General features: G+C 44.0%; 2 protein-coding genes across 5 annotated transcripts in view; one reads left to right on the forward strand and one right to left on the reverse strand.

Moving 5' to 3' along the window:
* Positions 1-843: 843 nt before the first annotated feature.
* zbtb11 (zinc finger and BTB domain containing 11) lies at positions 844-7,922 on the forward strand. The gene is made up of 10 exons (XM_040129262.1): positions 844-1,410; positions 2,139-2,389; positions 2,506-2,737; positions 2,817-3,832; positions 3,924-4,247; positions 4,334-4,748; positions 5,887-6,004; positions 6,100-6,258; positions 6,352-6,527; positions 6,624-7,922. The coding sequence occupies exons 1-10, from the start codon at positions 1,101-1,103 to the stop codon at positions 7,163-7,165; spliced, it is 3,543 nt and encodes a 1,180-aa protein (XP_039985196.1). The 5' UTR covers positions 844-1,100; the 3' UTR covers positions 7,166-7,922.
* Positions 7,923-8,082: 160 nt separating this feature from the next.
* Positions 8,083-14,062, reverse strand: part of tp63 (tumor protein p63) — a 33,939-nt gene continuing 27,959 nt past the window's right edge. For 2 of the 4 annotated variants that reach the window (XM_040129241.1, XM_040129242.1), the window contains exons 11-14: positions 11,285-11,430; positions 10,787-10,934; positions 9,640-9,733; positions 9,245-9,541 (exon numbers count right to left, since the gene is read on the reverse strand). In XM_040129241.1, the coding sequence (XP_039985175.1) occupies positions 9,245-9,541; positions 9,640-9,733; positions 10,787-10,934; positions 11,285-11,430 (685 nt within the window). Of the gene's footprint in view, positions 9,542-9,639; positions 9,734-10,786; positions 10,935-11,284; positions 11,431-11,953; positions 12,668-14,062 lie in introns of those variants that run through there. The other 2 variants (XM_040129240.1, XM_040129243.1) reach the window with 2 other exon arrangements.

Below are 14,062 nucleotides of genomic sequence, written 5' to 3' on the forward strand. Positions count from 1 at the left end.
ACTCTGACTAAAAGATTACAAAGGAGCTAAATTATGACCATCCCACTCTGCTTGCCTCCTTATTGATTGCATGCATTCAGAAGGAATGATTTTGGTCTGACATTTATTTAGCAACATATATAGTGAGGCCCCAAGCAAAATACCTTTCTGTATTTATCAATTGGTAGGATGGTTAAGCAGTTGAAAACTCTGAATCATAACTTGCACCGTGTGTTTAGTATGCAGTTAGTATGTGTATGCCAGAGCGTAAAACAAGGAAAAACTAACAGTAATGAAAGCTGTCGTAGGCTGAGATTGAAATAACACAGAGGCCTGAAATGACACATTTCTAGAGTAAACTGTCTGCACGGTTCAGTTAAAGTGAAAAGTAACAAAATAACACGGGTTACACACTTTTATTCAACCTCTGCAGTATAGTTTAGTACCACAGCTGCCACCAAAGTTAATCTACCTCTCGGTACCACAACATTTCTCTATTTAACTCATACATGTGGCTGAAACAGTGTCTATTTAACTTTGAAACCAACAATCCCAGAGTGAAATAAGGGACTGCTGCCAATTGCTAACAGAGTGCAGTATGATAAACTGTATATTTGTTAAACTTAAAAAAGAAAATTCAACCAGGCACCACAACATAAGTCATTACTTTGGTTAGGTAGAATAAAATAGAGAACCATTACTGTCAGTAATAAGTGCATATTCAAATAAAATAATAATGATTAAATTAAAATTAAAAAACAAATCGAAAAAACAAACTTTAAAAAATAATAAAAACTGAGCGTTGTCTCCCTGTGGTGTCATAAGTTTGGACACTGCGCCCCCCTGTGGTGGATGATTGTCATTATGTGCTTCCGCCAGAGCTGACGCAAAATCCGGTTGTGCAGCAGCCATTTTGTCTGTTCGGGCAAGTCTACCCTGACGATTGCGAACTGCAGTTCCACCTTTAGAAACAATTTGAAATGTTGTTGTGGCATTTCTGATTCACCTTATCTCATATCTGAACGGCGGATAAAATTTATCTTTCAATTATACATGTCCGAAGAGGGCCTTTCCTCTTCGAAATAAATTCGTAGTTCTGCAAAACGCGGGTCAGCTGAGACATGTCGTGTGAAGAAAGCTACTTGGCCATCATTCGCTATCTGACTGATGAACGGGAGCCATATGCGCCGGGGACGCCTGGTAATACCAAGAGAAAAATACGCAAAGCGGCCACCTGCTACGTTGTGAGAAACGGGACTTTGTTTTATCAGCGTCGTCTGAAGGGCCAGAATGATTTCACGGAGCTGGAGGTGGTGCTGCAGGACGACCGGAGGAAGGAACTTATCAACGAGGCGCACATTATGGAAGGAGGGGAGCACCTCAACCAGCAGCTCACCTGGGAGTTCATCTCTCAGAAGTACTGGTGGAGAGGTGAGATACTCGAGCGACGTACGGCGGCTAGGTGGACGTGGTCACCGCGAGGCGATGAAACCAGTCAGAGAGCCGATGTAAACACATGAGGCCGTAACAAACAACCACGTACGCCACCCGTCTCCACCTTACGCAGTTTCTCTCTGTCTCCATCTAGTGGCTGGTTAAAGTACTAGTTTTTTCGTTGGAACTTGTTTTCACTTGGGGTCATTTGTGCTCCCAGTAGTATTGAAGGTTAGTTTTAGGTACGTATAACGACCAGGAGACGTTGCTGGTTAATGATTGCACGTGAATGCAAACCCTCAGACATTTCGAACAATCTACATTTTCTACGCGATTTTTTGACGGGAAGAAAAAATTAAATACAAAAAGTGAACTAGGGGCAATTATATTATTTTTTTAAGCCAAAAAAATTCACTGGTTTCAGGCGTTTGGGCAGTTACGATGGGCATTTTTCACTGTTGACATTCTGACATTTTATAGACGAAGCAATCAGTTGGGAAATATTTGTTGAATAAATCCATAATTAAAATAATTGTTTGTCACAGCCCTGCTGTGAGTTAGTCTATCCTATTGATATAGCTATTGCAGACAATATATTAAAAAACCTCTTGATATAACGCAATAAAATTCACCAGCACCAGAAAAGCCTCCAAAAACAGGAAACGCCATGGTTGGCTGCCACCAGTGAATGTGTTGTCCTTTTTTTTTTTTTACGATGCCCTCAGGTATCCTGAAACATGTCAAAGACCACATCAGAGAGTGTGCTCAGTGTCAGAGCAGGCGGAGTACTGATGACGGGTCTGGACCTCGGCAGTTTTCCCGACCAGGGAGACGCAGGGCGGCTGCCGGCGTGAATGATGAGGAAGAGGAGGAAGAGGAGGAAGAAGATGGAGATGATAGTTTACTCTTCACTGACTCGTCTTCTCACATGAGATCCAAGTTGGCCAAGACAATGGCCAAGCATGAACTGGTCTTTGTAAGTCTCAGCAGTGTGTTTCGCTCCTAATAACTACAATAAGAAAATTGCCCTATATTGGTGTCTCGTGTTAATACAGTCTCTGTTGGTGTGTCGTGTGTGTGTGCTCGTTCCAGGTGGACAGCAAGGGCGAGGTGAATCAGTTCCTGCCCAAGCACAGCCAAACCATGTTGGACAAACTCAACCAGCAGCGTCTCAGCAATCAGTTCTGTGACATCACGCTGCTGATCGAAGGAGAGGAGTACCGAGCACACAAGGCTGTGTTGGCAGCGTGCAGCGAATACTTCAACGAGCTCTTTTTTGAGAAGGGGGCTGTGTCCACACACGAAGCCGTCGTCGACCTCTCTGGTGAGCCTCAGTAAGTTCATCGCTGTGCTGAATGTTCTCCTCGTCGGCTCAGTTTTAACCTCCAGTCTTCTCTCTCCAGGTTTCACCAAAGCCAGCTTCCTCCCGCTGCTGGACTTTGCATACACCTCCATGCTTACATTTAATTTCTGCATTATGGCAGATATTGCCAACCTTGCCCGGCATTTGCTGATGACGGAGGTGTTGCAGATATGTGAGTCTGTACATAAGCAGGTGGAGGAACAGAAGCTGACGGTGTATCAAAGAGGAGACGTGCATACTGTGGTGTCCAGCCACCCGGCTTCTCAGGAGGGCTTGAAGGATGAGTCTGGTGCTTTCATGGTGACCATACAGGGGGACGGAGGGGCGTTGGTCACCCACGGCGGTGTTGCTGTAACGGGCGAGCCTTTGGCTTTTGTTGAACCTTCCAAAGAGGCCTACATCCAGCAGCCGATGACAGTTGTTACTGAAGATGTAGAGGGAGACAAAGTGCATGGTGAGGACGCTGGTCAGAATGAAACTGTGACTCTGATCACTCACAGTGGACAGGCTGAGCCAGGAGAGACTGTCACGCTTATCTCGCACAGTGCAGAAGGAGCGGAGGGGGAGACGATGACTGTGGTCACCCACAGCGGACAGGCCGGAGCCAGCGAGTCCCTCGCTGTTGTGTCAGCCTGCCTGGCGATGGAGCAGCCGCAGGTCGCCGAGGCAGGGGCCTTTGTTATAAATGTGGACCCAGACAAAGTGAGCCCCACAGAGGTCGTCAAACTCTCATCTGCAGCCGCCGCTGAAGTAGCGGCATCGCCTCAGGTGATGGTGGAATCAGCACCCACGCCCAAGAAACGCAAACGAGGGCGTCCAGCCAAGGTGAAGAAGGAGGTGGAGGCAGAGGAGTTGGTGCCTCTGGAGGAGGAGGAGCAGCCCTCTGCAGATGAAGGCCAGACAGACAAGCAGGAGATGACGCCAGATGACCCCAACAAAAGACGACTCCGGCAGCGCTCTATCGCTGAGGGCGGCTATGCTCGTCTGCATATGGGACTGGATGATGAAGAGGAGGGAAAGAAAAGTTCAACCCCTCCGCGTGCCGCCACCCCAAAGGTATGTCGTAACATCATAATTGCCATTTTTCCATCACATGTTTTGTTAAGAGTGAAAAATTGTTCAAGCAGATAAAGGTTGTTTTTTTTAGGTGGGTCCAAAACCTGGGAAGAGGGGTAGACCACCAAAGCATCCAGTGGAGAATCAAGGTGAAGGACCGTCTGTCTCTGAATGTGGGGCCGAACCAGAGGCCAGCGCTGTGGAGAGCGTGGCAGCCGGAGACGTCAACACAGAGGAGGAGGCTGCGACGAAGGTGGCAGAGCCAGAGACCGGAACCAGCCAGGATCAGCCCCCAGCAGAGAGCGCTGTGGACGGAGAGCACACATGCTCCGAGTGCGGCATGTCCTTCCAAAGACGCTACTCTCTCATCATGCACACGTTGAAACACGAGAAAGCTCGCGGATACAAGTGCAGTGTAAGCATTGGAGTTGGTCAGCATGTCACGTTTAATTGTTGACGTTGTCAGCCGGTTCTCACCATCGCGTTTCTGTGTCCTTGTAGCTGTGTAGCAAGGAGTTCCAGTACGCCGCCTCGCTCCGCGCCCATCTGGCCCGACACAAGCAGCAGAGCAGCCAGCGAGCGCCCATCACCAAGCCCTCAGTAGAACAGAGCTCTGAGGGGAAGGTGGACACCGATTTGGATGACAAGACGTTGTCGCCACACACCAAAAGAGAATTTGTGTGCGACATCTGCGGGAAGACTTTACCAAAGCTGTACTCTCTGCGGATCCACATGCTGAATCACACGGGCGTGCGGCCTCACTCCTGTAAGGTCTGCGGCAAGACGTTCGCCCACAAGCACAGCCTGAAGATGCACAGGGCGCTGCACGACGTGACCAAGCAGTTCCAGTGTGAATTCTGTAAGAAGTCTTTCGTGAGCAAGAGGAGCATGGAGGAGCACACTAGCCTTCATACAGGTCCGTACACACTTGAAAGGGCTAGTGCACCCAAATCACTAAACAGTTATACCACGGCTACTGGAAATTCTTGTTACTGATTGGCTGGCAGGTGTGGTGTAATATCATCATGTCGCAGCTCTGTTCTTGAGGGAAGCTATTGCTGAAATTTCTCTTTTTAAGTTAAAAGAGCGAGATTATTTAGGTCAGTTAATAGCAGGTATTTTTACGGCCAGCCAGCTCAAAGCGTTATTTTTCCATCCATATTTTTCACTTAGCATCTTGACATGCAGATAGTTTTGGTTTTGTTTTTCCAGGCTTCGAGATACCCATCTCTGAGGTTTCTGCTGCCACTTCAGTACAATGGAATCTGTTTGTGGTGCTCGCAGCATTCAGATGAATAAAATGAAAATTTCAGCAAAATGTGCTTTCAGAGAAACATCTTCTGGAAGGAGATGTTAAATTTTTCAAATGTTAAATTTTAAAAGCTGTGAGCGTTCGACTCTTCCACTTCTCTCTGTTGTGTTGTGGTAGAAGCAAGAATGTGGAGCTAGTAATTTCAGAACCTCCACAGATAAAGCTGAAACCATTTACATGACTAGATAAAGGAGTATTTGACAAGATAATCTTGTCTCTAAGTCACCGTAGTAGCCTTTTCTGGAGCTTTCAACCTTTTCTGGAGCTTTCAACCAAATTGCTGCGTTAGCAGCGAATCGGCTAGTCCCGTTCTCAAGAAGAATGACATAACTCTTTAATAACTAAGCAAAAATCTTTCACCAAAGAACCCTGTAAGATGCCACTGAAAGTTCTGCCAAAAAAAAAAAAAAGCTAGTGCCTGGACGTGAGATGAGATTATTTATTGAATTGTCTGTGCCTGCCCCTGATGATGCTTTTAAAGTAAAAGCCAAATCATGAAACTACAACAATGCCCCTGTTCTTTTTCAAAGTAACTGGATCTCCTGCTTTTTTTGTCAAAAAAATAATGTCACAGTCTGGACTAAACTTTAATGTTCAAGCGATGAAATGTTTTTTGGGGGGGGGTTTTGTAATTTAAGTGAACTGACCCTTTAATTCTCAGCAAATGGTCCAGATAGGAGCAGAAATTCAACCACTAATGTGAAGCTCTTCTCACTGTTGTGTCCATAAAATATGTCTATAGGTGAATCAAAGTACCTCTGCAACACGTGTGGAGCCACTTTCCATCGAGCCTCAGCTCTGAGCAAACACATGAAGAAGCACCAGCCCAAACCTGACGTCCGTCCATTTGCTTGTGCTCAGTGAGTAGCTGTTGATCTTCACATCCATTAGCTGGAAGCTGAAGTGAGATGAGATTTAAATCTATTTTACTCGTTCCGCTTCATCCCTCCCGCAGCTGTGATAAGAGGTTCTATGAAGCGAAAGATCTCCAGCAGCACATGAATAAGCACATGGGCCTGAAACCCTTCCAGTGCCAGGTGTGTGGGAAGTGCTACAGCTGGAAGAAGGACTGGTACTCCCACGTCAAGTCCCACAGTGTGGCTGAGCCCTTTAAGTAAGTCCGACAGAACCAAACTACTCAAATCTGCTTTTTTTCACGACGCCCAGAAGATCACTGCATACTAAACGTGTTTATTTGCCTCCTCAGATGTAATGTGTGTGGGAAGGAGTTCTTTGAGAAGGCTCTGTTCAGGAGACACGTTAAAAAGGCCACGCACGGGAAGAAGGGCCGAGTAAAGCAGAACCTGGAGAGGGAGTGTGAGCAGTGTGGGAGAAAATTCACCCAGCTCCGGGAGTATAGACGCCACATCAACAACCACCAGGGTGAGACTCCATGACTCCGGTGACTTCATGTATTTGTGTGTGTTATATGATTTGTTCTGAGGGTGCTGATTATTTTCCTGCCCCCTCTCTCTTCAGGAGTGAAGCCATTTGAATGTCTGACTTGTGGCGTTGCCTGGGCCGACGCCCGCTCCCTGAAACGTCACGTCCGCACGCACACAGGAGAGCGGCCGTACGTCTGCCCCATGTGCCAGGAGGCCCACATCGACGCACGCACTCTACGTAAACACATGGCCAAGTACCACAGCGACAACCTTCCTGGCAAGATCATGCTGGAGAAAGACACCCTCCAGTTCCACAACCAGGGCACCCAGGTGGAGCACGCCGTCAGCATCCTGGCGTCCGACCTGCCTCCTGAGCTCCGCCCCGCCCAGCAGCCGCCCTCAGAGGAGATAGAGACGGTGCTGATCACGGAGGAGACGGTGGAGGCCGTGGAGGCCGTGCAGGCCGTTCAGGCCGTGAGCGACGGCTCCGTGGCCACGCTCTCAGATCAGGGCATCATGCAGGTCGTGAACTACGTCCTGGCCCAGCAGGCCCTCACGGGGGCCAAACTCGAGGAAGCACCGGAGGTGATTCAGACCATGGAGGTGGAGGTGGCTCACGTGGCCGAAGTGGAGTAACTTTGTGCCAGAGACCAGGATTCTCCCGCACAGACTGATCAAATTGTTTCTCACAGTCTGTATAAAATGTAACAGTATGTAAAAAGATGCTTATTTTTCTGAAAATGTACATAATGTAATTGAACCATGAGTGAAGTATTTACTGTCTGTTCAGCCCCGAACCGTGTGTTTGATGAGTTGTGTTTGTGCACGCATTCACATTTCTATGTTGTGTGTAAATAGCTAGATATACAGTAACGAGATGAATTGATGAATTACAAGTCTATGAAAATTGGCACTCAGGAGAAATAAAGGTAGAAGTGAGACACATGTTTTGGCTCCAGTCTATCACTTTTGTTGCTGAAAGAAGAGCGCCGAGACTTCACTGAAGAAAAGTCATCATGGCTGTGGGTTTATTTACTCCCACTAGTGTCAGCTTGAAGGATGAGCCAATAGAAAATGCCTAAGTATTTGTTTGTTCACTGTCATTATCACCATCACGTTATGTTTGCAGGAACATTTCAACTAGATATTTTGGAATTTGCTGTGTAGCCAACAAAGTTGTTAAAATTGATCAGATTAGTCAGAATTTAAAGTATTTCAAGTCAGAATGTCAGACTGAAATTTCATTTGAATTGAGGAACTCATTTTTGAGTTCCTCAATTTAAATGACAATCGTTTCTCACAAGTGAGTTGTCTCAACCTGACACTGTACAAAGTATACACTGTGTAATTTCTTACAAATGTTAGTGAATTTCCCAGTAATCTCTGTAATGAAATCCAGAGTAGTGTTGTTTCACCTGTTTGACCTTCGTGTTTGTAAAAAGGAGTTAATATTTCAATGCAGACACACTCGTAATAACTTGACACAAAGGAGAGTTAACATGCAATACAGCAAGTATGGATATTTATTTCAGATTTATATCAAAATACCCTTGGTATATTGCAACATATTTACAATACATTGTACAAAAATATGAAAATGCAAATGTTTTTGCTTTCTAACAATGTTGACTACTTGAAACAATGATGAAAATGGGCTACGGGCTAATGTGTAGTACACACTGCATGCACTCATCTGAATTAATACAAACATTGTTCTCACTGGTAAAGCTACCAGTCAATATTCACATCAGTATGCTTTGTTCCATGGTGAAAATCATGCATTTTCTTTAGGGAGACTTTCAAAAAAGAACTATACAAATGTATATACATTTACAGTATATCGTAGGTTTTGGCCAGTTATCAAATGAAATAAACCTCTACCAAAACATGGTTCATGAATAAAAAAAATACTTTTGCTAGGCATCCACTGCAAGAGCAACAGCCTGCTCTTAAAATGCAATCACAACCACTTTCACACAGTAGTAAAACAGGATCAAAGAAAACATCAGTCATAGTATCACTGTGCAGTAAAACACTGGGTCAAGAGCATTAGGCCTATATATGGCTACATCAAATGAACGACCATCTGTCACTTAAGCACACATACTTCACAACCTGACACAATAAGGTGATGCATTGGTCTCACAACAGACATAAAAAAAAGCAAAATATAGAAGCTACAGCAGAAAACAAATTGCCCATCAACTGACATAATACTTCTGACAGGAAATGTTTGAAATGTATACAATCAATGCTGACGTCTGCCACAAATGAAAACCAGTGTACTTGACTAACTTGTACAACCATAATGGTGAAAACTTATTACAAAGTATTACAAACTAAAATACAATTTTGCTATGGCCCATAGCAGAAATATAAGCCCTAATAAGCCCTTTAATGCAAATTTTGCTTCCAGTTACATGGGAATGAATCGTGAACACTTAACAAAACCTCAAAGCAATCTTGAAATCCTCAGCATTTCTTAAGTGCTCTCAAGAAATTACAACATAATAAAATGCACCTTTGCCCAACACCATTCATTTCTCTGCGATAACGAGAACCAGAAAAACAATGAAAATAAGTGCATTTCTATGTATGTGAATATGTGTTTTGTTCTCAGCAGGATTCGCACTAATACCAGGTTTTCAAATGAAATGTTCCAAAGGCAGGCATGAAATGAGAAATGGCAACATTGAGAACAAGACAGAGGCCGTCTTACTCTCCCTCCTCCTTGATGCGCTGCTGTTTGTTGCGGCGAGAATCCAGGTCGAAGGAAAAGTCGGACCACTCGTCGCGCGGCGGGAAGGAGATGGTCTGGCGCAGGGTGAAGCGTACGGCGTCGATGACGCGCTCGCCTCGGGCCTCGGAGGAGCCTACGCTGACAGTGGAGGCCCCACTGGTGGTGCGCACTATGTGGGGAGGTGGGGAAAAATCCATGGCCTGTCGGTGCTCCATGATGCCCTTCCAGATGATGTGCTGGAACTCTGCAGGGATCTTAAGCCTGGACAGGTCCTAATGGTCATTACACAGGGGAGCGTTAGTATTCGCAGGGGGAGCCAATCTTCTCTCTAACCCATCAAATGACTCGTGTTGGATAGGCAAGGGCTCACCTCCATGTTATAGTTCTCAATCTGGTAGATGTTGGTTAGGCCCTGTGCTGTGAAGTAGTCCAAGCAGCCTGCGCAGCCCAGCCGTATAAGGAAGCTGTGGGTGGAACAGAGGAGATGAGATTTAAGAGGTGGAACTATCAAACTCCTGTTTGCTTTTTTTAATGTTCATATAATTTATTTCACAACAAATACTGGCACTGGGTATCTACGCTTTATTATGTATTCTAAGTGTGTTGTTTTATGTTGAGGCAAATAATTTAATACAATCAAAAAATGACATGCATTTTAGTACAATCGAGGGCCTACATATTTGTTGAATTAATTCAATAACTCTTGCAAATGACTTGAAAACACCCTCTAACTTTGAGAACGTTCAATAATAAATAAATAAATGAAAATTATGAAAAAAATAATTGTGAATAAAACAAAGTTAAATATAAAAGAAAAAGTTCTTAAATGAAAAACCCAACTCATTACTATGAAATGTTTTTCATAGTTATAGAGTTCATTTTTATTTAATTATAAAAACTTTTATTTCAAAATGTCCCTTTTCAAGGTTTGTTTTTATTTCGTAACGGCATTTTTTCCCAGTGACACATTTTATTTATTGATTTATTTTTCCATGATAGCAGAGTTGTCACCAGTGCCCGCCCTCTGTTTTAGCAAGCTCAACAACTGCTAGCTAACTAGCTAGCTTCTGTTGGCTACAACAACCAAAAGGGAAAGACTGGATTTTTGCTTTTCGTCGAGCTGTGTAGAATAAAGACACTGCTGAGATAACTCTGAATTGACCAGCTTGCTGCTAATTCAAGTTCACAGCCCAGCGTAGCTACTTTTTTAATAGTTAGCCAACGAGTCAGGAAGTGCGTGCAGCCTTGCTAAGCTAAATAAAAGGAGAGGTTAGTTACTGTGTCTGAGAATTTTTTATTCACAGCAGCAGCTTCTAGTTGTTTTTTTTCACAATTTATTGGTACATTTTACTCTATTCAGTCATATGATTATTTATTTTATAATGTCTTATTTATTTATTTAATATTGAACTCTTTGGGCCTCCAAACATATGAAGGTAAATCCGCAATTTTTAAAATGAACACAGAAAAAAAAAAAAAAAAGAGTCAATATTTTCCACTGTGGTTTAATGAGGTACCTTGAGATGCTGCTGTCCATGGGGTATGGAGGAGGGGGGGTACAGTGGGAAGAAGGCACCAGGGGTAGCTGTGGCTGCAGTGCATGTGTGGGGCTCAGTGAACTCATGTCAGCATTCATGGGGATGTGAGTGCCCATCATAGGAGTCACTGCAGAGACAAAAGGAGCTACTGTGAGCTTTCTTTTACTGCTCTGGGATTTCGACGTTATGTAATGTCAACTGAAACACGTGGGGGTTGGGGGTGGAGGGGCAAGCAGAGGTTACTGTCGACATGACACATAATGCATCATAAGTCCTGTGGGAGTGTCATAGCGATCACAATCTTTTTGATGGGGAAGCTTTCAGGTGTGGCGTGGGGGGGCTTTCAGGTCCCCTCCTGCCTGCCCGGACACGCTGTCCTTATACAGACACAATAGGCCCAGAAGGGACGGGGCGACTGGAGGGGTAGGGGCATATGGCCTGAGATAGACAGGAAGAGAAACAAAGGGCCACACTTACTGTCAGTCAGGCCTCCAGACATGCTGGATGGGGTGAGTGTGTTACGCTGCTGGGGGTTGATGAGCTGGCTGACGGAGGGCAGCTTGTTTACTTTTCCGTGAGTTGGGGAGCTCGAGCCGAAGGAGGGCTGAGACGGCATTGAGGTCCTGGGACGGGAGAGAGGAGGTTACAGGCCGTTACGATCATTTTTAGACAACTTTCAGCTTTCTAAACTAGCCTGGTCTGTACTGTCCTTTAATGGAAACAATAATGATTGACTTTCATGAAAAAGTGGATTGTTCTAAACATAACTGATAACAGAATGTTACAGTAACTAAATGTCAGTTCTGGGTCCATAGAGAGTTTCCTCCTCACACTAACCACGTTCCTCTAATGAAAGTGCAGAGCAGTAAATGAAAAGGACAGAGTTCAAGCAAAAAAAAAAAAAAAAAAAAAAGTAAAAAAATAAGCCATTTATTATATTCTGGCAGACAAAAGTGCGGCAGCCACAAAAGAACAAAATGATATGTTTCAAACAGAGTCAAATGTTCACAACTGCTCTGTATATAACAAAGTTAACACCTGCAGTTTCTATGAAAAGACATTTTATTGAAGAAAGTTAAAAACAAACACACAAACTGCCCTGCAGTGACTTCATAAAACATGACCAGCATTAGCAAAAAGTTCTCTCAATAATAAAGTCTCTTCCCCCCAAAGTCCCACAAGATAGATTTTGTGAGTCCAGCTCTCATGATGAAGCAAAGGCAAAACAAATACAGTTGAACAAGCTCTTAAGTCAAGTAAGATAGAAAAACAAACATTTAAGCTTGGTTCCTGTCCAACTTCAGCCAGAATAAAAGGCTGAACGGGACGAACATTTCACAAACAGACTCAATGCAGCAGATACATGATAAACAGGGAGGACCCGAACAAAGTGAGGATGTCATCACAATAGGCAACCTTAAAAACGATGGACAAAAATAATGCATGCAAAAATGATCATCTATGAATTTAAAGATAAACTTCAGTAGAGCCAGTAGTTAAACGTGGATAGACAAAGAATAACTTTGTCCAGCATGTAGGGCTACAACCTACACGTCACACTGATGCTGTCTATAGTTAGCACAATGACTGAACATCAAGTGCTTCTTTATTATCTTGCAGCAGCAGCCACAGATCTTAGAAACAGAAAGTTTCAGTGTCGCATTCTCACTGCAGGTTGCCAGGCAAGGCAGAAAGTTAGGAGATCAGAAAAATCAAAGTTGATAAAAAGGAGACAGACAGGAGGTCCGCGTATCGGAGGAGGAGGAGGAATGTGGGGCAGAGTTTCAGGAGGAGCTGCAGCGCCGCCTCTGCTCTCCTGCGGGTTCCAGGAGCTGGCTACCAAGACGGGTTTTTATCAGACTGCAGGGGGAGGAACCAGAAACAAAAGAGAGAGGAGAGATAAGGGCTCACTGATGGAGGAGGAGAGAGGAGTGAGTGGCCCCAGAGAGGCCCAGAGGTTGAGAAAAGTAGCTAAATAAATGTTAATGGGGAAAAAACTGTGATAGAGAGAGATAAACACAGAAGGAACTGCACAGGGTGGACAGACAGCTGGAATTTAATACTACATCATTTTCCGCACTAATACAACTGTCCAGAAGATGGCACTATGCAGACACAGATCACAGCAGTTCACTACTGGAATGTGCAGAGATGTTTAGCATTTGAACAGGTGAAGGAAAGAAAAGGTCTGAAACAATCACTGTTGACAGAACCTTTTATTTCAAAAGCTGTGAGGGAAACATTGTAGGGGTTAGGTTAGAAATTACAGAGGAGAGTAACAAGCTATGTTGGCTGTGAGGATCTTAAGAAGACAGAAAAACAGGGAAAACATGCAAAATATCCACATAAACACATCTAAAAATATTCAACAAATCCATTCTCAAATCTCAGTCTTTTTTTTGTTCGGTTTCTATTGATTGTTTACATCACTATCAATCTTTTAGTACCTGTCAAAAAGTAGCCAGTAACACACACTAATAAAGTAAAAAACAGCAAATGCTCACACTATCTCACTGTGAATCTGTCCGCCGGTCTCTTAATGGGAAACTATAACATAAGCAATAATTATCATCGCAGCGCTGTCAAACTATCGTTTATACCCATCTCCTCTTTTTAATTCATGGTGCAATGGGCGTGGACGAGGAGAAGTGTGCGTGAATATATTCGAAGACAGTTTTAATTATCCTGATGCAAATAGATGAGACCGAGGCACGGATTTTGTTGGGTGCTGGCAGAGCACCCAAAGGCGTTACCACAACTCTTTGGAAGCTTCTCCTTGACAAAGCATAGCTAGGTACATTTGTCACGATTCATCAGCTTTGGCTCACATCCCATGAGAGAGCAGAAAGGGGAAAAAACACAGCTCTACTTGATGCAAGGCTCACCCTCTAAAGTTGCTAGTACTGAGCAAATTCAGGGTAAACTCACAGCTGCAGGGAAACACTGAATAACATCAATTTTAGAGCAATTATCAGCTTTTACTTGATGGCTGCGATGCTTCCATGGAAGCAATAAACAGAATCAAGAAATTTCATGCATAGCCTTTATCAGTGCAATCCACTTTTGCAGCAACAAGTCAGTCATGGTTAGTCAGTTAAATCACTGCAGTCTATTCAAAAGAAAAACAATTTCATCCAAAAAAAAGCTTCTGAGCACGCAAACAAGCCATTTAGTAAGAATAAGAGAGAGCGTAGTTAAAAACACAGCGCAAGGGAACAAGTCCACTCGAATTCAAGGGTGAACCTTGCAAGTAAT

This window comes from Xiphias gladius, chromosome 6 (genome assembly GCF_016859285.1).
Source record: "Xiphias gladius isolate SHS-SW01 ecotype Sanya breed wild chromosome 6, ASM1685928v1, whole genome shotgun sequence".
NCBI classification, from domain to species: domain Eukaryota; kingdom Metazoa; phylum Chordata; class Actinopteri; order Istiophoriformes; family Xiphiidae; genus Xiphias; species Xiphias gladius.